At 40.5% G+C, this 22,648-nt stretch overlaps 1 protein-coding gene across 4 annotated transcripts in view; it reads left to right on the top strand.

The window, feature by feature from the left end:
* Positions 1–22,648, top strand: part of LOC140737758 (potassium/sodium hyperpolarization-activated cyclic nucleotide-gated channel 1-like) — a 382,146-nt gene that overhangs the window by 194,432 nt on the left and 165,066 nt on the right. For all 4 annotated transcript variants that reach the window (XM_073064381.1, XM_073064378.1, XM_073064380.1 and 1 more), the window contains exon 6: positions 15,048–15,288. In XM_073064381.1, coding sequence (XP_072920482.1) covers positions 15,048–15,288 — 241 coding nt within the window. The remainder of the gene's footprint in view (positions 1–15,047; positions 15,289–22,648) is intronic.

Here is a 22,648-nt window from a genome sequence, read left to right as displayed (position 1 = left end):
ATAGCATCAGAATCTTACTTCAAAAACATTACAGTTCTCTTTAAGGCCAAATTGATTTTCTAAAAATGAGACAAAAAGGCCCAGACATCACAGAAAGCCATTTTTCCTCTAACTTCTCTTCTAAGCCCTGCATAAATAAAATGGGAGCTCAAATGGAATGCCAATGGCACAGGATTGTAAAAAGCTGCAGAGGTTGCAAACTCAAGCAGTTCCATTATGGGCAATAGCCTCCCCACTATCAAGCACATCTTCAAAAGCTGATACCTCAAGGCAGAGTCCATCTTAGTGGATCCTCACCTCCCACGATATGCCCTCTTCTCATTACTACCATCAGGGAAGAGGAACTGGAGCCTGAAGACACATACCCAAAGCTGTACGAACAGCTTCTTCCCTTTCATCATTACATTTCTGAATGACCCATGGACCCCTGAACACTACCTCACTATTTTTCTCTTTTTTTGCACATATCTTTTTGATCTTGTTTACACTTGTAATTTTATTTTTTGGCTTTTTTATCTACTGTACTGGACAGCTGCTGCAAAACAACAAATTCCATGGCATATGTCAGTGATAATAAAGCTGATTCTGGTTCTGACTGGAAACAGTCGAGAAAATCTTTGTACTGACAGAAGTTACTATTCTTAAAAATAGTTAAATTGGACAGGTGAGTACAGGTATTTTATGTTAATTAATTTCCTGTGAGTTAGGCTACCTTTGAAAATTTTAATTTTTTAGTAGTTTTTGTTTAACTTAGTTACTTACATCCACCATGAACTGTGAAAAGCTCATATAGTGTTCTGCGGCTTAGCAACAGAATCGACACCCAGTTGCCTAGTTGCTTTGGGCATTCTACCCCACTTGTAGGGAGATTGTGCCTACTGAGCTTGAAGTTGTTTGAACCACTACTGATGAGCTGTGTGACTGTGAGGAAAGGAGTGGGGGTTTGCTGGGGTGGTGAAGGGATAGAGTGGGCTGTGGTACATGGGTATAGCAAGCCCAGTCCAGCCCAATGTATCCACTTTATCCTTTGTAGTTTCCTACTGAGAGCTTGAACTATCTGAAGAGTAAAAACGGATGGGAGTAAGGAAACAAGAATCTAAAGGAAATTCAAGTATCTTAGAACACCTGGCGATGCAAGTCCACCTGTTCTAATCTGATGGAGGAACACAGTTGGGAGGAAAGGAATTGTCAATGTTTCAGGTCATAACCTACATCAAGACTACTTAGCTCAAAGCATTGACACTTCCTCTCCTCCCATGGTTGCTGCTCGACCCCGAGTCCCTCAGCAGATTGTTTGTTTCTCTGCATAGCTCATATGCCTGAAACGTATTTGCTTTCAGTACACTGAAAATAGCAGCATAATCAGCAGAGAGGTTGTTAGGGCAATGCCTACAATTATATTCAAAGCAACCCTTTGGACCAACCAGTCTTTGCCAACCAAAATACAATCGCTTGCTTTTGGTGCATGCAAGCCTAAAAATAAATATTTTATCTTTCCTGTACTATTCTCATGTGACGAGGCAACAGTAACTTTATTTACAATACTGCCTGATTGTTTCTGGGAATGGCAATCTCGGAACTGAACTGATGTGGAGTTAACCTGGTGTATGCACCAGAATTCTCTGTGGATTTTGTTTCTCTAACTCCAAACAGTCTAGGCAAATAATATGGATTTTTGAAACTGAATGTTAATTCAACCAGGAATTTTGTAAAGATCACATGCAAAAAATACGATAAATCAATTCTAAATCCAGTAGGCGATTAAATAAAATCAAATGTAGCCTGTCTAAGTTGGAACAATTTCTTACACTGTTTTATTCTATTGCATTGTTTTTTTTTCATTTTAATGCTCCGGTTTAAAATAATAACTGCAGGAGCACCATGATGGCATTAAATTTAGTTCTTACCAGGAATTGTTGCTGTGCTAATGGGGCTAAAGTAACATCCAGCGATAAAGTCTGATTACATCAGTGATGTCATTTTTCTCAGAAACGTGTCCTGTCCAGTGCTGATAATATCATCAGGCATCACCTTTTAAACAAATACGTAGCTACCAGTAAGCAGTATTACTCAAATATAAAGTTAGATAACTATACATATCTATGAGAATAAAAGTTAATATGCATAATTCAAAAGTTATTATACATGATGACAGTATTATTGTTTGAAACTTTATGATTAAAGAATGCCAGATGCAGGCTTTTAGCATTATCTTTTGTCAGCATATTTTGTGTAATACCCTGATGAATTGTGCAGTGCATCTTTTAGCATATCCATGTGTTTTTGAAAACTACATGGAACTGGTTTTGAGAAAATCTATTTTAAACCACTCTCAGCACAGTTCCAATATAGCTCAGGCAGAGATGCAATATCCCTGCAGAATTGAAAGTAGATTCAAAAAGCCACATTCTACATGACTAATGACTAATTAGGACCAGGGTCCCCATCTCATTCATTAGCTTTGAAGCTATCAAAGCAAAGTGAGAGGGCTCAGAAAGAATTTAAAAAAAGGAATATAATATATTCATATGAGATGTCAATAGAGTGAATTTTCCGGGAGAGCTTGCATTATTGTGGAGATAAGAGGGTGCTTGACTTAAACTCAACTTATTTTAATCTATAAAGCTTTGTTATTTATTGCCTTTTTTTTCAAATTGATTGCAAGCTGTCACCCAAAAATATAATGTTAATTTAGCTCTAGATGATATTTTAATGCATCTGCTATTTGGATGAACTTAGAGTAGATACATTGAAATTCGGGTGGCAAGATGGAGATACGTCTCTACCAAAGTACAGTAGGTGTAGGGTGCTTCTTCCCTCTGCTAGCCTGCTGGTCACCTTTGGGTAAGGTGTAGCACTTGCTTTGTCCCCCAATCAGGATCACATGAAGCCACGGGAGCAGGTGGTAGATGGTCAGATGAGCAGCTGGTGCATATCAGAAGTTCTGCTTATGCAACCACTGACACCAGGCAGACAATCTCTGAAGAGTATTGATAATGGCCAGGGTTACCTGTCATGTAAAGACATTGCCCAGAAGAAGGCAATGTCAAACCACTTCTGTAGAATTAGCCAAGTATAATCATGGTTATAGGCCACGATCGCCCATGTCATAGGACATGGCACATAATGATATCAAATTGGTATAATAGAAGTACTGTACATTTCTGATATATAACCAATGACAACTTATAGGGTTGTTTTGATTTTTTTTGTTTGTAAGTTAGAGCTATCATCTGCAATGGAGCAAGATGATTTTGTTGACAAACTTGACCTTCCCAGTTTTCATCTGAAAAACTATTTAGAAGCTGGATTTTCCTCCAGGTGGATTTTGATGCTGACTTCCTGGCATTAATGTCCGTCCACAGGAGGAACCAAAAACTGATGAGAAGGAAACTCGTTGATATTGCAGAAGACTACTCATTGTAGTAGTTGAGGGAAGATGAGCTGTTGACAAATCCACAGCTCCAATGCCATATTTAAGTTTGCTGACAACACTACTGTTGTTGGCCAATTTAAAGGTGGTAACAAATTTGCATCTAGGAAGGTGATTGAAAATTTGCTTGAGTGACACCACAACAGCAGCATCTAACTCAACATCAATAAAACTACAGAGCTGATTGTCTGCAGGGGGAAGAAGCCAGAAGTACGTGAGCCTGTCCTCATTAGGGGACCCGAGGTGGAGCGGGTCAGTAACTTTAAACTCCTTGGTGATAACGTTTCACAAGATCTGCTCTGGAACCTGCATATAAGTGTCATCGTAAAAAAAAAAAGTCATGACATTGCATTTACTTTCTTCAAAGTTTGCATAAATTAGGCTGGTGACCAAACCCTTAAGAAACTTCAACGGATACACAGTGGAGAGTACCAGTTGATTGCTACATAACCTGGTATGGAAACACCAATGCCCAGGAATGGTAAAGTCTACAGAAAGTGGTGTATACAACCCAGTCCATCACAGGCACAGACCCCGCTGCCACTCTATGACAAATGCCATCACATCTGTCATCCACCTGGCCCTGACACACCTAGGAAACAAGGACATTTATGTCAGAATGCTGTTTCTGGATTTCAGTTCAGCGTTCAACACTACTGTCCCACAGACCTTGGTGAACAAACTCCTACATTTCAGTCTAAATACACCACTGTGCACCGGGGTGTTGGGTTTCCTAACCAACAGACCTTGGATTGTCAGGATGCACACTGCTGTATCCTCCCCATCATCCTCAACACAGGTACTCTCCAGGGCTGTGTGCTGAGCCCAGTGCTGCACACCCTGCTCACACATGACTGCACAGCCAAGCACCCAAGTAATCACATTGTCAAGTTCGATAGTGGTGGATTCATCACCAACAATGATGAGATGGACTATAGAGAGGAGGTGAAAGAGCTTTGCAGCCTGATGCCAGGCAAATAACTCTTCCCTCAATGTCAACAAGACAAAAGAGATGGTCATCAACTCATGGACTGTTGTCCCACTCCCATCAGGAAGAAAGCTACACAGCATCCACGCCAGGACCACCAGACTCAAAAGTAGTTACTTTCCCCTAGCAGCAAGACAGAGCAACATCTCCACTCACACCTCCCACCACTTCTACTCTATCATTTCAGATGTCAGAATCACCTAATGTACAGATACTTCTGTGCACAACATCAGTTTATGGGTGTACTATCAATCTATGTATATGAGCTATCATATATATGTATTTTTATTGTGTTTTTTAAAATTATTGTGTTCTTTATCTTGTGGGGTTTTTTTGCGCTGCATTGGATCTGCAATAACAATTGTTTTGTGCTCCTTTACACTTGGGTGCTGGGAATGACATTAACCAATCTTGATCCATTGAGTACTGCCACATGAAATCAGCGTCCATTATCAAAGCTCTCCATCATCCAGGCCATGCCCTCTTCTCACTACTACCATTGGGTAGGAGGTATAGAAACCTTAGTTCTAATGCCACCAGGTTCACTTATTTATCTACATCCATAAGGCTCCTGAACTCATAGATCACTACCACTTTGAACTGATTTTATGGCCTACAGACTCACTTTCAAGGACTCGTGTGCTCGGCTTTATTTTTATTTGTACAGTTTGTAGTCTTATGCATGTTGTTTGTTTGCCAGTCTTTGTCTGTTAATGTGTAGCTTTTCATCAAATTCTGTTGCATTTCCTTTTCCCTGTAAAGGCCTGCAAGAAAATGATAACATATACGTACCTTGATAAAAAATTTACGTCGACAAATGGAGACACTGGCCTTCTGGAGATCTCGTTAAAATATTGTAGAATTTGTTCTGCTTGATCTAGCTAACAATACTTAAGTCAGGGATTTGGCCAAAAGAAGGGCCTATCCTTGTTTTACCATCGAGTGTCTTTCCACAGCTAAAAGCTCAATCCATCCTGTATTGGTCTGGCTGTGGACAAGTGATAATGTGGCAGTGAAAATGACACTATAGAACACGTAGCCAGTGCTGCTTCAGATACTATGTATAGTTCGGGTTACTAAATCCTGCTGAGGACCCACAATTGTGGCTGATGATGCACAAAAGCCAGACCAAAGAGATTGTTTAAATTAAGCATGAACCATGATCATAAATGCAAACCTTGAAACTGCAGTCCAAGTAATTTGCTGGAAAGTTAAAGGGATAGTCATTGGCTTTATGTACCTATGCTGAAATCAAATTATCTTGAGAATTTTCACAGAGGCTTTAATCCATGGAAATCCATAGCAATATCAACACATAAGCAAGCTATTTTGTCCAATCACTCAGTGCTAGTATTGAACCGGAGTCACAACCTCAGTATAAAGTGTAGGCTGTTTCAGACTGATATGAGGTGAAACTCCTCATTGCAGCTGGTGAATCTTTGGAATCCTCTAGGCAGGCCAACTCTGGAGATTTAGTCCTTAAATTCTTTCAAAAAAAAATTGTGGAGATTATGGAAATTCAGGAATATGGGAATAATGCAGGAAAATGGCATTGAGGCAGATCATGATCTTGATGAGTGATGGAGCATGCTCAATGGTCTAAATGCCCCTCTTCTTTTATTTGTTACTTTCTCATGTTCTTAAATCCCCATCCACACACCCCCACACACAAACACGCACACAAGCCCCCGCACCATACCATTATTCAAATAAATACCTCTGATCCCATTTGCCCTACCTGTTCAGCTCTTTTGCCTTCGATTTCCCATCAAATCTACAGCTAAAGGATGCCAATATTTAAGATTCTGTACTGAAAAAGAAATTTCTGCAGACCTCTGCTCTAAGTCTCACTCTTAACACAATTAACATCTGTGGCCTACGGTTCATGATTGCTGAATTATAGGAAACGCTGGAGTAGAATTTCCTTCTGTTATGTGCACTAAGCATATAAACTAGTAGTGACTGCAAGGTTGTACTCCATTTGCCAAATTCATACACAGTGTCTTCAACGGAAAGAACTTTGGAAGAAGAGCACCTTCTATGTAGCACAGAAGTGAAGACAAATTGTTGCCTCACTTTCATGAATGCTGTCTCACCTTTTCAGAATTATAAACATGCCTGTAATTTCACCTGCAATCTGTGCAGAGTCAGTTGCATTTCTTTGCACCTCTTATTCTAAAGAATGCATGGTAATCTTTTTCAGAAGTACTTCTTAAAGGCATACTGACAACCAAATCTAAACCTTTCAAAATGAGAAAGCAAATAAACTTTAGATCATGCCAGTTTGATGTAAAACTGTCAAGAGTTCATCATGGTATGAATAATTTCTAAGTTGACTGTTTTCACATAAAGTTGTGTAACATGTAAACAACATCAAGTTGAACCTTGACTATTGAACCACTTTGTAGAAACTAGACTTAGCAAAGTGTTTTTGTGCCTCGGAGATGTTATTGATTTAAGTAATGATGTTTCTATAAATAACAAAATTGCTTTTTCCTGAGTATTAAAGAAATATAAGGACTAATCTACTTGAAATCTAATGTAAATGCCATCAGATGGAAACACCTATGGGAGATAAATGCATATTAGAATTGTAGTTTTTAAGCAAACACTATATTTTCACCCATTATTCTAGTACCCATTCCAATATTGTTAAAGTTTTAAAATAATACCACTTCAAAGTAAGATCAGTATGTTTATTTTCAAATCCTTGCGTACTGCTACGCCATGCTAGCAAACATAAGGCATTAAGCCACAGGATCAGAATTAGGCTATTGGGCCCAACAAATCTGCTTTGCCATTCAGTCTGCCTTCGCAACCCCATTCTCATGCCTTCTCCCCATAACCTTCGACAATCTTACTAGTCAAGAACCTGTCAACATCTGCTTTAAGTTCACCCAATGACTGGGCCTCCTCAACCATCTGTAGCAATAAGTTCCATAAATTCAATGCACCCTAGCTAAATAAATACCTCCTCATCCCTGGTCTAAAGGAACATCCTTTATTATGAGACTGTACCCTCTGGTCCTAGGCTCTCCCACTATTTAAAACACCCTTTTCACGTCCACTCTATCTCGGGCTTTCAGTGTTTCGTAGATTACAATGCAACTGCCCCCCCCCCCCCCCCAACTCTTCTAAGTTCCAGCAAGTACACACCCAAAACCATCAAACACTCCATGCATGTTAACCCTTTCATTCCTGGGATCATTCTCATAAATCTTCTCTGGATCCTCTCCAATGCCAACACATCCTTCTTAGACAGTGGGTCCAAAACTCCTTACAGTGTTCCAAATATGGTCTGAAAAATGCCTTCTATAATCTCAGTACTGTATCCTTGCTTTTATATACTCATCCTCTTAACATGAATGCTAACATTGCAGTTGCCTTCCTTACTACTGAGTCAACTTGCAAGATAACCTTTAGGGAATCCGGCACAAAGACTTTGCACCTCCAATTTCCGAATTCCTTCCCTGCTTGAAAAAAAACTCTATGCTTCTTCTATTCCTTCTACATAAATGCATGACCATACACTTCCATACACTGTATTCAATCAGACACTTCTTTGCCCGTTCTCCTAATACGTCCAAGTCCCTCTGCAAACTCCTTGCTTCCTCAATACTACTCCTGCCCCACTAGCTATGTATCTTTGTATCATCCACAAACTTGGTCACAAAACCATCAATCCCATTATCAGGATTATTGACAAAAAATGTGAAAAGTGGCAGACCCAACAACAACCATTGCAGAGTGCCACTAGTCCCCAGTAGCCAACCAGAAACGGCCCTCTTACTCCCACTCTTTGTCTTCTGCAGTTCATGTTAGTATATTTCCAGCAACACCTCGTGCTCTTACCTTGTTTAGCAGCTTCATGTGTGGCACCTTGCCACAAAATTAGACTGGCTTGCTTACCTTCATACTTCATCTTTGCCCTCATTGCTATTTTAGTTTCCTTTCGTCGGTTTTTATAACCTTCCCAATCCTTAAGGTTCCCTTTAATTTTTCCTATATTGTACACCATCTCTTTTGTTTTTTAGGGTGTCTTTGACTTCCCTTGCCAAGCATGGTTGCCTCATCTTCCCATTGTAATGCCTAGAACATAGATATGCACAGCGTGTTTCAGACCATAACACCCACGATGTTGTGCTGACCTTTAAACCTACTCTGCAATCAATCTTTCCCTGCCCTCCTGCATAGCCCTCCATCTTTCTTTCATCCATGTGCCTACCCATCATCATCATTACTTGGTGCTGTGTCGTGCCTCCCTAAGAGTCTCTTAAATGCCTCTAATATATCTGCCTCTACCCCTATGCCTGGCAGTGAGTTCCAAGCACCCACTACTCTCTGTGTAAACCTTTGACATTCCCTCTCTAATTTTCTCCAAAAACATTAAAATTAAACCTTCTTGTACTAACCACTTCCACCCAGGGAAAAGGTGCCAGCTGTCCACTCTCTCAAATCCTCTGATCACATTATATACTTCTGTCGTGCTACTTCACTCCAAAGGAAAAATGTCCTAGCTTGCTCAACCTTTCTTGATAAAATATACTCTCTAATCCAGATAGCATCTTGCAATCTCCTCTGCACCCTCTCTAATACTTCTGCTTTGGGAGGAGTAGATCCTCTGTTTTCCAAATTACTCTCCAAAACTCCAGCCATTGCTGCTCTACCATAATCCCTGCTACTGTCCCCTTGCAGCCAACTTTGGCAAACTCCTCTCTCATCCCTCTGTAGTTACATGTATTACAGACCTTGCAAAGAAAAACAGTGTCAACATTCAACGCCTCCCTCATGCACCAAACAACTTTTATGCATGCTTCGAATCGTGCAACACAAGCCCAGCCACAAAGGCTACAACCCCCTCCAGGTGAGCAGGCACTTTCTATTACAGCGGCAGGCGTGAGAAGGGTTCCAGGCCAGGTACTCCGGGAGTGTATAACATCCCAGGCCAGGTACTCCGGGAGTGTATAACGTCACAGGCCAGGCACTCCGGGAGTGTATAACGTCCCAGGCCAGGTACTCCGGGAGTGTATAACATCCCAGGCCAGGTACTCCGGGAGTGTATAACATCCCAGGCCAGGTACTCCGGGAGTGTATAACGTCCCAGTCTAGGTACTCCGGGAGTGTATAACGTCCCAGTCTAGGTACTCCGGGAGTGTATAACGTCCCAGTCTAGGTATTCTTGATACAACATCCCAGCCCAGTGATGTCTTCACAGACATCTTCAACACTCCAATCATCCCGACTGCTGCTCCCACATGCTTCAAATCAGCCTCCATCATCCCTGTACCAAAGAACTCTACACCTTCAGAACTAAACAGCAACTGCTCAGTGGCACTGACGCCAATCATTATGAAGTGCTTTCAATGGCTGATACACTTATAAAAAAACTCCATTCCTGCAATGTTGGACACTCACCAATATGTTTACTAACATAGCATCATTCATGTACCTGGCCCTGACACAACTAGAAAACAAGGACACTTATGTCAGAATGCTGTTTCTGAATTTCAGTTGGACATTCAACACGATTGTCCAACAGACCTTGGTGAACAAACTCCTGTTCCTCGGTCTAAATACGCCACTGTGCAACTGGGTCTGGGACTTTCTAACAAACAGACAGCAGATAGTCTCTATGCACACCTGCTCCTCCCTCCCCGTCATCCTCATCACGGGTTGCGTGTTGAGTCCACTGCTGTACAATCGGCTCAAAAGGATTAGACAGCCTACAAAAAGGAGGCAGAAGAGTTGATGCCTGGTTCCAGGCAAATAACCTCTTCCTTGATATCAACAAGACAATGAAGATGGTTATCGATTTCTGGAGAACTCGCACATCCCCTTTACATTGGTGACACAGCACTTTCTAACTCCTGGGGCTGCAAATCACACACAACCTCGTCCTAGCACACACCCTACAGAGTCAGGAAAGCTCGTAAGCCCTTCTGCTTTCTCAGGAGGCAGAAAGGAGCAGGACGCTGCATATCCGTAGTCTACAGATGCGAAGTAGAGAGCATCCTGACAAGCTGCTTGGTACGGATACTGCAATACAGCCGACAGGAGGGCTCTACACTGGTAGTCAAAACTACCCAACACATCATCAGCACCAGCTTACTCCCCCCCCCCCCCCATTAAGAACATAGATACAGAAAGGTGCCAGGAAAAGGCCAGTAATATCATGTAGAATCCCACACCCCACTCGCTCATGCACTGTTTGCCCCATTCCCATCAGGGAGGAGGCTACGTGGCATCTATGCCATGACCACCAGACTCAAAAACAATTACCTTCCCCTAGCAGTAAGGCTGATCAACACCTCCTGTCACTAACTCCTCCACTACTTTATTATTTCTTGTCAGTCACCATATGTACAGACCAGTATCATTCTATTTATATTGTGTTTTTATTATTGTTCTTTTCCTTTGGTGTATTTTTTGTGCTGCAGATCCAGAGTAACAACTATTTTGATCTCTTTTGCACTGTGTACAGGAAATGACATTAAAACATTTTAAATCCAGTTGCTTTATTCATATTTTATTGGAATACCAATACACTCAATTGTAGTTTCTCCCTCACTGAAAGTTTCTAAAGTTTTTGTCTATATAGAGCCTTATGGGAATGAGTGAAAGTAAGATAATACCTACAGGTATGGAAATCTGAAATAAAACCTGAAAATTCTAGATTTTCTCTTTTCCAGTTCTGGATCTAAACCTGCCTGTCCTGCTGAATGGTTTTATCATTAAGATTTGTTTAACATGTAAGCACAAGAGTCTGTGCAGAGGCTGGAAATCCAGAGCAGCACACACAGAATTCTGGAAGAACTCAGCAAGGCAGACAGCATCTACAGAAACAAATAAACAGTCTATGTTTTAGGCCGAGACCCTTCATCAGGACTGGAAAGGAAAGGAGAAGATGCTGGAATAATAAGTTGGGGAACGGGGAAGGAGGACAACCTAGAAAGTAATAGGTGAAGCCAGGTGGGTGGGGGAGGGGAGGGAATCTGATACGAGAGGAGAGTGGATCATGGGAGAAATGGAAGGAGGAGGAGCACCAGAGACAGGTTATTTATTACGTATAGTGCACAAAAATCATTGTGTTAATAACAAAATACTGCTGTCATGACAAAATGACATAGACGTTGCATTGTTGTCAAATACTGGTAGTCATAAAGTGACCTTTCTGCAGTCAGAATAAAGTGACTACTAATGTTACAGCAAATAGTTTTCTTAAAATGACTACTAATGTTACAGCAAATAAAGTGTATGTTGTATTTTCTGCTTGTGTGTAGAAAAGTAACAGTAATTTAGGAGGAAAGAATTTCTTGCAATAAAGATTTCTGGAGACAGAATAATCCACAGGATCCTCTGTGCTTTTTGGTGGACAAAAGCAATCCCTCAGCACCTAAGCATAATTTTGAGAATGAGCAAAACTATCCCAGCAATCTTGATCAAAATTCATTCCTCAGTCAAAACCATGGGAACAGACTATGTGGCCATTGCGACATTCTTGTTTGTATTTTGCCTTTGGCCAATATGTTTTTTACATTCCAGCTTTTCATGTAAATAGTTCATATGATATGAAATGCTTTGAGAGATCATCAGAGTTCACAAGACACAAAAGAAGTGTTCTCTCTGTCTTCCTTCCTTTCTAATGCACTGGGAATGAGGAGTCTGATGGCTCTGGGCCTGTAGTTTAGAAGAATGGAGGGAGGGATCTCATTGAAAATTAGGGAATATTGAAAGCCCTGGACAGAATGGACTGGCAAGGAGGTTTCCAACAGTGGGAGAGTCTAGGACAAGAGGGTGCAACCTCAGAACAGAAGAACATCAACTTAGATAGATGAGATGTTACAACATGCACCCGACCAGGGTATAGATGCTGTACCTCTCCAGCATATGGAAAGCCAACGGGCCCCTTTAAAGATACAGGCCCGCCCTGCTAATTGGCAGCCATGGCGCCAGGATTTTAATATTTAAAGAGTACCTGAACTGAGATTTGGAGCTCAAACGTCAGTTTGGATTTTCATCTAGGGTCTAGTTTAGCACCCTGTCTTCGTTTCAGTTTCCTATCATGTCTTTATTCTAGTCTTGGATACTCCAACACTGGGGTCCTAGCCATCCTTGCCTTCATCTCTTATCACATGTGGAAGAGGGTGGCAAATCGTGGAAATAATTGCCACAGATAGCTGTGGAGACCAAGTCATTGGGTTTATTTAAATTGGAGGTTAATAGGTTCTTGATTATTAAGGGAGTAAAAAGTTATGAGGAGAAGGCCTGAAAGGGAGAATAAATTAGCCTTGATTGAATGGCAGAAGAAACTCAGTGGGCTGAATGGCCTATTCTGCTGTTATGTTTTGGGGGGATTTTACTGAACGATCAAGCATTTCAAAGGCATTGAACACTTTCATATTAAGTACATCATTGGCAAAATATTCTTCCTGTGAGACTGCTTCAGGTGAAAGTGGCAGCAACCTACTGTGAAAATGGGTGTTAGCACTACTGGAATGTTATGACAGAATTATAAAAGGAAACATAATTAAAAGTAAATGTATTCTCCTTCCTGCACAGAATTTAAACAGGTAATTCCATTAACTAGAACATAACGTGTGCTTAGGTTGGGAAAACGTGGATTCCAGTTCCATTGCTAGAGGAATGGCAAGCTGGAATTATTTTAATAATGAGGTAATCATTAGCTGCACTCCTGGGGATTCTTTTGGGGGCAGAGAGTTTGCATTAGAATCCTGCTGATCTAATATAATCTCAGGATGCACATTAGACCGCTTTGAGTGTCCACAATTAAAGGGAAAATGAGAAGTTCAGTGTTAAGTTCTTAATAAGAGTTTTTCTTTGATTCTTGGCCACACTTGCAGTTGTGTACCATGCTATACAGAAGGAATGCCTGCTTCATACCTGCTAATTTGAAGTGTATTAGAAAAGGAAGCAAGAAAACAAAAGGAAGTGGGTCTCTCTCCACATTTTTCCATCTCCCAAATTCTTTCATGGCCAATTTAGGTCAGAGTTTTAGAACTCCTTTGCTATGATTGTCAATGCCCCCCTGTTTAAAATGGAGCAGTGTTGATTGTCGTTGCTGCAATGCTGCATCTTTTTTAGAGAAAATAATAGTGGAGTTTGCTTTATTGACCAACAGTTTCCTCTGGGTTTTCTTTTTATTTTTTTTGTAATTTATTTTTTTATTGAAGTTCATCAAACAAACATTTCCATAAGATGTATTTCAGACATTGTACATATATATTATATAATCATATATATCACAAAATCTCCACAAAGTATTTATCTGGGTTATACACTTACAGAAAAGAGTGGAAAGAAAAAACAAGCAAAAGGAAAGAACAATGTACAAGTAGGGAGTGATTTTTTTTACAACAGATTCATTGATTTGTGAGAATAAAATCAGGCCTATGAGGCATTATGTAGTTAAACCATTTTTCCCAGTATGAATCAAATTGTTCCAGCTTATGATTAACAGATGCTGTTATCTTCTCCATTTTGTGAATGTCCATCGTAATTTCCATCCATGTATTTAAAGTTGGGCTCTCCTGTGATAACCATTTCCTAGTAAGAGTCTTTTTACCAGCCACCAACAGTATATTCATTAAATATTTATCTCTTTTCAACCATTCTTGAGGTATATATCCAAAATATATGGTCTTACTCTCCAAGGGTATTTCACATTTAAAGATGTCTTGGGCATTGTGTATCCCCCTCCAATAGTTTTTGATAACTGGGCAGTCCCAAAAAATATGATAATGATTTGCATTTTGATTTCCACAATTTCTCCAGCAAACAGGGAGGCTACTATCATAATGGGATTTCTGAGAGGGTGTAATAAAATACCTTATCAAGTTTTTCCATCCAAACTCCCTCCATTTCTGTGAATTGGTACACTTCCATTGATACCTCCATATTGTTGTCCATTCTTCCTCAGATATAATTATCCCTCCTTCCTTCTCCCATTTTGTTTTAATGTATGAAGTCGAATGTGTTTTAAGATTTGACAACCCCTTATACATGCTTGAAATGATTCTACTACCATTATCTGAATTATATGCTTTTCTAAAGAGCTCTATCAAGCATGTATTTGCCTTGGTCACATTTTTAAGCATCTAATTAACATATTGTCGCATCTGTAAATACCGATAAAAATCTTGTTTTTCTAACAAGTGTTTCTCTTTAAGCATTTCAAAACTGAACAGTGTTTCTTCTTTCATTATGTTGCAATGGGTTTTCTTTTTAAAACTCTTATCCCATAAGCAATGCTATTTTCAACATACTGAGGATTTTGAAAGAGGAAACCCTTTATTTCCCATCCATTCCCAGGGCTAATTTGCTTGGACATTCTATAGAATATGAAAATGAAATATCTTGGCAGTTTCACTCTTCATGTGTGTGTTCTCTTTAGCTAACTTAAAGGGTTCATTCAAAATAAATGATAACTTTCTTTTACCTGATTTGACAAATCATTTGACAGTTACCGTTTGATCTTTTATTTATACAGATTTCCTAAGATTGGGGCAGTTCATGATCCTCAACCTATTGTAGGAAATTTAGCACTCAGAATGTTAATATGCTGCCTGCTGCTTTTCAGTCATATTTTGGCATTAACTTCTATTTCAGGAGATCGTCAATTTCAACTGTCGGAAACTGGTTGCCACCATGCCCCTGTTTGCAAACGCTGACCCAAGTTTTGTGACAAGCATGTTAAGCAAGCTGAGATTCGAAGTGTTCCAACCTGGAAATTATATTGTGCGGGAAGGGTCCATTGGGAAGAAAATGTACTTCATTCAACACGGGGTGGCTACTGTCATCACTAAATCAAACAAGGAAATGAAGCTGTCAGATGGTTCTTACTTTGGAGGTCAGTATCAACTTATAGAACACATTGAAAGAAAAAAAAATACACAATGTAAATTTGTGATTGCATGATATTTATATAAAGTGTAAATTTTTAATATTAACTAATACTGGAATAATTTCCCTTCTATCCCTATTAAGAAATGTGGATGTTATTCAACTTATGGAACTGAACTATATGCAAAATAAATAAAACATAAAGATAAAATTAAAATTTTAAAGAAAGCTCTGGAAAAAAATGTTGGCCTGAAAACAGAATTGTACTCTGCCTGTTTTACAAGATTAATAGGAGCATTTGTGGGTCCAGAAGGAAGGTGAATTGCTTGCACTCATGTTGCTCTCTCCAGAATATTAGAACAGGTAGTTCTTAGGAGATTGAAAGGAATTATAATTGTCCTCATTAAAGCTTTAACTAAATGCTCTGTATTTCTTGAAGGATGCTACCGTGTTGAGCTTGATATAATCTTCATTGGCACAAATAGGCATGAAGGGTCTACAGTTAAAAGGCTTGTCCATTATACAGCAGCTGGTTTCTTGTCTACTTTTGATGTGGCAACTCTATGGAGTGTAGAATCCCATTGGATGGTCCCACATGCTCTATATACAGTCAGCCCTCCTTATCCACGAGTTCCGCATGCGCAAATTCAACCAACTGCGAATCACGAAAACCTGGAAGTGCTCTTCCAGCACTTGTTGTTCGAGCATGTACAGACTTTTTTTCTTGTCATTATGCCCTAAACAATGCAGTATAACAACTATTTTACATAGCATTTACATTGTATTAGGTAATATAAGTAATCTAGAGATGATTTAAAGTATACGGATGTGCGTAGGTTATCGTGGATTGGGATTGAAAAAAAATCGGAAGTTCTCTTACTAAGTAAGTCGGAACAGGTACATCCGGTATTATTTAGCGTCAGTTAGTCAAACGTTTGTCTTCGTATATAGTATATATTTTACCTTTCTATGCATATAAGAACATATGTTTCAGCGCCTGGCTTGGGAACGCAAGTTTGCGAGTTCAGTCTAGTGACAGATTGCTATGGAGTGAACTCTCCACCGTGCCGGGTTGATGTGGAGGATCAAAAACCCAAAAATCCAAAATCCAATAATTAAACCACTGCGTTGCTTAGTAATAATTGTAGTTTTCATCAGGGCACAGCCTTTCTCACTTTATCCTTTAAAATTGTTCCGATCATTGACTGGCGTAGCCTAATGCTTTTCCAACGACTGATGGTGTTTCACTTCTTTCTGATCGCTTTATTATTTCCACTTTATTTTCAATCGTTATCGTGATTATTTTCGTGAACAGAAACACTGCGGATTCAGATCTTTGCCACTGGTCCTAATGTCCACCGCACTGAGACAGATTAAATAAGGTCTTGGGTTCTGCTGGGTCCTAAGGTCCACCGTATTGAAACAGGTTGAATAAGGGACTTGAGCATCTGCGAATTTTGGTATCCGCGGAGGGTCCCAGAACCAATCCCTCACGGATTATGAGGGCCGACTGTACTTGAGTCACCTCACTGGCAAGCTTGCATGTGAGAAAGGATTCCACACTAACACAATGTCCCAACTGTCAGCATAGCATGCTGATCTAGTCATAGTTTCCTGGCAACAGTTATGATTCATTCATCTGTACCAGTCCTCTGTGCCACCTTGAATATTACAACCATATGGTTCCTGTTCCTTGCCAGCTTGCTTAGTACTTATCAGTCGAGGAAAAAAAAACATTGTCCAGAGGCCAGGCTGGAAAGGTATTGGACAATGATGGTCATTCCTATTCAATATGGTTTCTGTCAGGTATTTTTGGCACAGCTGGCTTGCAACAGAACCACAAACCATTGAAGATGTCTACAGAAATCATTGTGAAAGTACAGAACATCAGTTTTATAGTACGAATATTTAGAAGTAAAGTGCTGTTTCTTATCATTGTGGCATGTACAGAATTAAGCATTTTTCTGTAATGGAATGTTATTGCAAGCAGTTTTGGATCACATTCCCCTTTCTAATCACTTGACTAGATGAACTTGGATCCTTTGCGTGAGACACATATTGAATGTGCAGCACCCCCTTTGGGTATCATTTCAAGCTATTTTCGGCATCTATGTAACTGGATGTTCCCTGGACAACCCTTTGCTTATATTTTTTCACTCTAGTTTTGGAATCTACCTCATTTTGAAAAAGACTGCAACCTTTCCAGTTTTCCAGTCCTTGGACAATATCCCTGTAGATATTTTGAAGGTTGAGGCCAGGCTTCCCTTAATAACTTTGGATGTACTCAATCTGGACCATATTGGTTCATTTATTTATCCATGCCCCCTGCACAGTGCCAGCCACAACATCTCCTGATCTCATGTCTTGATCAGATCAGGTCTCTGCACTCCCAACCAATCTGACCGCAGTGTCCCAGAAATTCAACACTTGTTCAAGACACCTGATCCCACCACCAAGTACGTCTTTCCCTCCACCCTCCTCACACATTCTCCTTTCTGCAGGGATCACTCCCTGTGTGACTCCCTTGTCCATTCATCCCTCCCCACTGATTCCCCCCAGGTACTTATCCTTGCAAGCAGAACAAGTGTCATACCTCTCCTACAGCTCCCGCCACCCCCTCACTACCATTCAGGACCCCACTGTAACCAGTGCTCCCGGTGTGTCCTCCTGCATATTGGTGAGACCTGACGTAGATTCGCAGACCTAGGTTCATGGGGCACCTATGCTCCATCCGCCAGAAAAAGTGGGATTTCCCGGTGGCCACCCATTTCAATTCTACTTCCCATTTTTATGCCGACATTGCAGTCCATGGCCTCCTCTATTGCCACGATGAGGTCACAATCAGGTTGGAGGACCAACATCTTATATTTTGTCTGGGTAGCTTCCAACCTGATGACATGAACATCAATTTCTTAAACTTCCGGTAATTGCCCCTCCACCTTCACTATCTTATTCCCATTTCCCTCTCACACATTATCTCCTTATCTGCCCATCACCTGCCTCTGGTGCTCTTCCTCCTCCCTTTCTTCCATGGTCTTCTACCCTTTCCTATAAGTTTCCCCCTTCTCCCGCCCTATATCTTTCACCAATCAACTTTCCAGCTGTTCACCCCTCCCCTCTCCCAGTTTCATCTATCACCTATCACCTTGTACTTTTTCCTCCCCTTCCCCCACCTTCTTGCTCTAACTTCTCATTTTTTTTCCCAGTCCTGATGACAGGTCTCGACACGAAACGTCAACTGTTTACTCTTTTCCATGGATGCTGCTGGCCTGCTGATTTCCTTCAGCACTCTGTGCGTGTTACCTCATCATGACACCGTGTTCTTTTCTCCTTTCAACACAATCATACTGAACATTATCATCGTCATCGCTCTGCCCACCTCCAGATCTGATAAGTTCCTCAAGCTCAGACCAACATTTCCCTCTCTCCCTCTGTCCCAATCACTTAAGATGGGTGGGGTCCCAGACTGCTGGACTTCCCCCCACCCTAACAACATTCCATGCAGACTTGGCCATATTCTTGGATGCCATATGTTCTTTCTGTGATCTGGAACACACAAAGGAGAGTGTGCAATAACTGGTTGGGTGGTACTGATATTGGCAATGGGAATCCTCAAGGTTTTGTACCACACAGGTATTTCTAGACACTGTTTCTTATGTTGGTAACACCAAAAAGTGTACTAAACTCTTTTTGACATGACAACACTTGGAAAAACATCTTTGCACTGAGTATTACAGCAACTTTACAGAACAGCATAAGCAGACTATAATGTCCAATTGTCCATAATAATTCATTGCGTAACCTTTCATTATTTTGGGTCTATCAACATAACCCTCTTCACCTCTTTCTCTTATACTTACCTTGTACCCCTTAGAAGTATCTGTTATTCACTTCAATGACTTCCCTCATTTTCTTCATTTTCTATGAAATCTCTGTTTGATAGTTATCTAGTTTTATCATTATCCATGAACACAAAATGCTCTTCTCTTTTAGTACCTGAAATAATTTCGGAGACGTACAAAAGAAACTCTGCAGATGTTGGAAATCCGAGCAACACAAACAAAATGCTGGAGGAATTCAGCAGGCCTAGGAAAAGAGTACAGTCAACGTTTCGGGCCAAATCCCTTTGGCAGGACTGATTTTAGAGATTTATTCTTTAGTCTCCTCTCTGCTTTCTCACAGAATTATATATTTCAAGACAAAAGATGTGCAGCCTGTTCACCATTTCATCAGAGTCTAGCCTTGCTGCTCTGATGACATCCTTTTCATTTTTTTGCCACTTTCTTCAGTGCCTCTATATTCTTCTGTAATATGGGAAACAGAACTATAAAACTTACTCTAAATATGATCTGAGAGGGTTTAGTAAATATCTTCTAACTTTCAGTTCAACTTTAAGATCTAACATTAATGGTAGATTTTATTTATATATGGTATTATCGATCTATGTTGCCACCACTATTTACTTATAATTATTCTGCAGAATAATCAGCGCGTGGCCAAGTGCTTAGGGCGTTGGTCTAGTGATCTGAAGGTTGCTAGTTGGAGCCTCAGCTAAAGCAGCGTGTTGTGTCCTTGAGCAAGGACTTAACCACACGTTGCTCTGCGACAACACCAGTGCCAAGCTATATCGGCCCTTGCCCTTCCCTTGGACAACATCGGTGCCATGGGGAGGGGAGACCTGCAGCATGGGTAACTGCCGGTCTCCCATAAAACCCTGCCCAGGCCTGCGCCCTGGAAACTTTCCAAGACGCAAATCCGTGGTCTCTCGAGACTAACAGATGCCTATATTCTCCAGAATACCATTTTCATTTTCCTCTTTCAGATCTTTATCTTCCAGGGAAAATGTAACCTGGTCTTCCTCCCCCTTCTGTTTCTTTCATGGTCTTCTGTCCTCCCCTATCAGATTCCCACCCCCCCCCCCACCCCTTCTCCAGCCCTTTATCTCTTTCACCCAGCTCTTCACATTATCTCCTCCCCCCCTCCCAGTGATCATCTGCCATCTTGTACTTCTTCGTCCTCTCACCCTCACCAGCTTCTTATTCTGCCTTCTCCCCCCTGACAAAGGGTCTCAGACCAAAACATCAACTGCTTACTGTTTTCCCTGGATACTGCCTGGCTTGCTAAGTTCCTCCAGTATTTTGTGTGTGTGTGTGTGTTTGTCACTTTGCATTTCCAGCATCTATAGATTTTCTCGTGAATATGCAGCCTACTAATTTTTCCTTCTGAGGCACAATGCTTAACATGCACGTGATGAAATTTGTTTCCAGGTTATATCTTTGTTTTACAAGATTATTGCAAATTGTGTTTTGATACTAAAGTATAAATCATAAATATAAGTTATGAAAATTATTTGAACAATTTATAGTCCCACTTTCCATCTTTTGGAGCTCTGTAAAGCTACTAATATTCCCTGCTTTCTGTCTTAACATCAGAGGGATATCCACCCTGCTTCTTGTTTCGTAACTGCATATTCGTTGACCTACAGTATCCAAACAACTTTAGATGCCTGGATATAAGGCCACAAAACATCAAAGCAGAATTAGGCAATTCAGCTCATTGAGTCTGCTCTGCCATTCGATCATGCTGATACATTATCTGTCTTGACTCCATTCTCTTGCTCTAACTTTTGACACCCTTACTAATTAAGAACCTATCAATCTCCACTTTAAGTATATCCAATGACTTGGCCTCTGCGGCCATCTATGGCAATGAATTCCACAGATTCACCATGCTCTGGCTAAAGAAGCTCTTCTTCATTCCTGTTCTAAAGGGATGTCCCTTCACTCTGTCACTGTTGGAAACATCTTCTCCCTACCCACTCTTGCTAGGCTTTTCAAAATTTGGTCGGTTTCCATGAGATTCTCCCTCATTCTTCTAAACACTGGGAAGTACAGGCCTAGAGCCATCAAACACTACTCATATAGAACATTAACCATTTCATTCCCAAGATCATTTTCTTAAACCCCCCTCTGGACATGTTCCAGTGCCAGCACATCCCTTTTTGCAAATGGGGTCCACATCTGCTCACAATTCTCCAAATGTGGTCTGACCAATGCATAAAGTTTCAGCATTACATCCTTGCTTTTATATTCCACTCCTCTCAAAATGAATGCTAACATTGGGTTTACCTTCTCTACCGAGTCATCTGCAAGTTAACCTTTAGGGAATCATTCACTGGGACTCCAAAGCCTCTTAGCACTTCCGATTTCTGAATTCACTTCCCGCTTCAAAAATAGGCTACACTTTTATTCCTTTTACCTTCTATATTTATCCATCTACCATTCACTCCGCTACACTTTATTCCATCTGCCCTTATACTTTATTATCTGTATCGAATTTCTCTTTCACTTCTTCAAAGAATTCTTTGAGTTTTAGCTGTCTTTCTATTTTCTTCTTTAATGGGGAATCAGTTATCTTTCCTTCTACTGAAAAAGCTGATTTCTCTATCATTCCGTGGACATGCTCTACCTCCCTTCTTAATTATAAGTCTAATGACTGCTATCACCAGTCTTTTGGCACTGTGCCTTTTTCTAGTCAATTATTAAATATATGTAATAGTGCCTCTTTTAATAGGCATGCACACAATCTGCTAGACCAAGGCTTTTGCACTTTTAAGTTTAATTAGTTTATTTAATAACTTGGTTTTCATTTTAACGTCCTTTGTTTAACTCCTTTACACAGCAGAGTAATCTAAGGCTCTTCACAGGAGCATTGGAAACAAGGCAGCAATGGATCTCTGAGGCCAGCTGGCCAGCAGCTTAGCTAGTGTGATACCATTTGTTAGAGTTTGTAGCCATTCCCTGCAAGCTTCAAATCGAGTTGTTCACATTGGGCTTGATTGTGCCTGATCCAGATGGCGCTTTAAGCATGTGCCTCACGCTGTTCCTGCGCCTGCATGATCACCAAACCATGTGAGGCCTTGCCTCTGGGACCGTTCCTTGAAGCAGAGTCATCAGCGTGTGGCAGTTTGTTCTAAAAGTCTTTTGTGAAGAGAGACTCTTAAAAACAAGCAAAATTCTATAATATCCTTTTTATTATTTTATTTAGGTATTTATTTAGAGATACAGCATGGAACAGGCCCTTTCAGTCCAACAAGCCGTACTGCCCAGCAACCCACTGTTTAACAGTAGCCTTCTCATAGAACAATTCATAATGACCAGTTAACATGCTAACTGGTATGTCTTTGGACCGTGGGAGGCTCCAGAATGCCGCAAGCTGTAGTTGTGTCATGTTAAGTGCTATGCCACCGCTAAACTTATACTATTAAATATAAACCACTAATTATATTTTAAATAAAAGACTAAAAAGAAAAACATTTAAATATTTAATACATTTAAAAATTATTTTTAAAATCTTTAATTTAAAAC

Source organism: Hemitrygon akajei, chromosome 13 (genome assembly GCF_048418815.1).
Source record: "Hemitrygon akajei chromosome 13, sHemAka1.3, whole genome shotgun sequence".
Classification (NCBI taxonomy): domain Eukaryota; kingdom Metazoa; phylum Chordata; class Chondrichthyes; order Myliobatiformes; family Dasyatidae; genus Hemitrygon; species Hemitrygon akajei.
The sequence above is the reverse complement of the archived record's forward strand: the minus strand, read 5'-3'. Positions and strand labels throughout refer to the sequence as shown.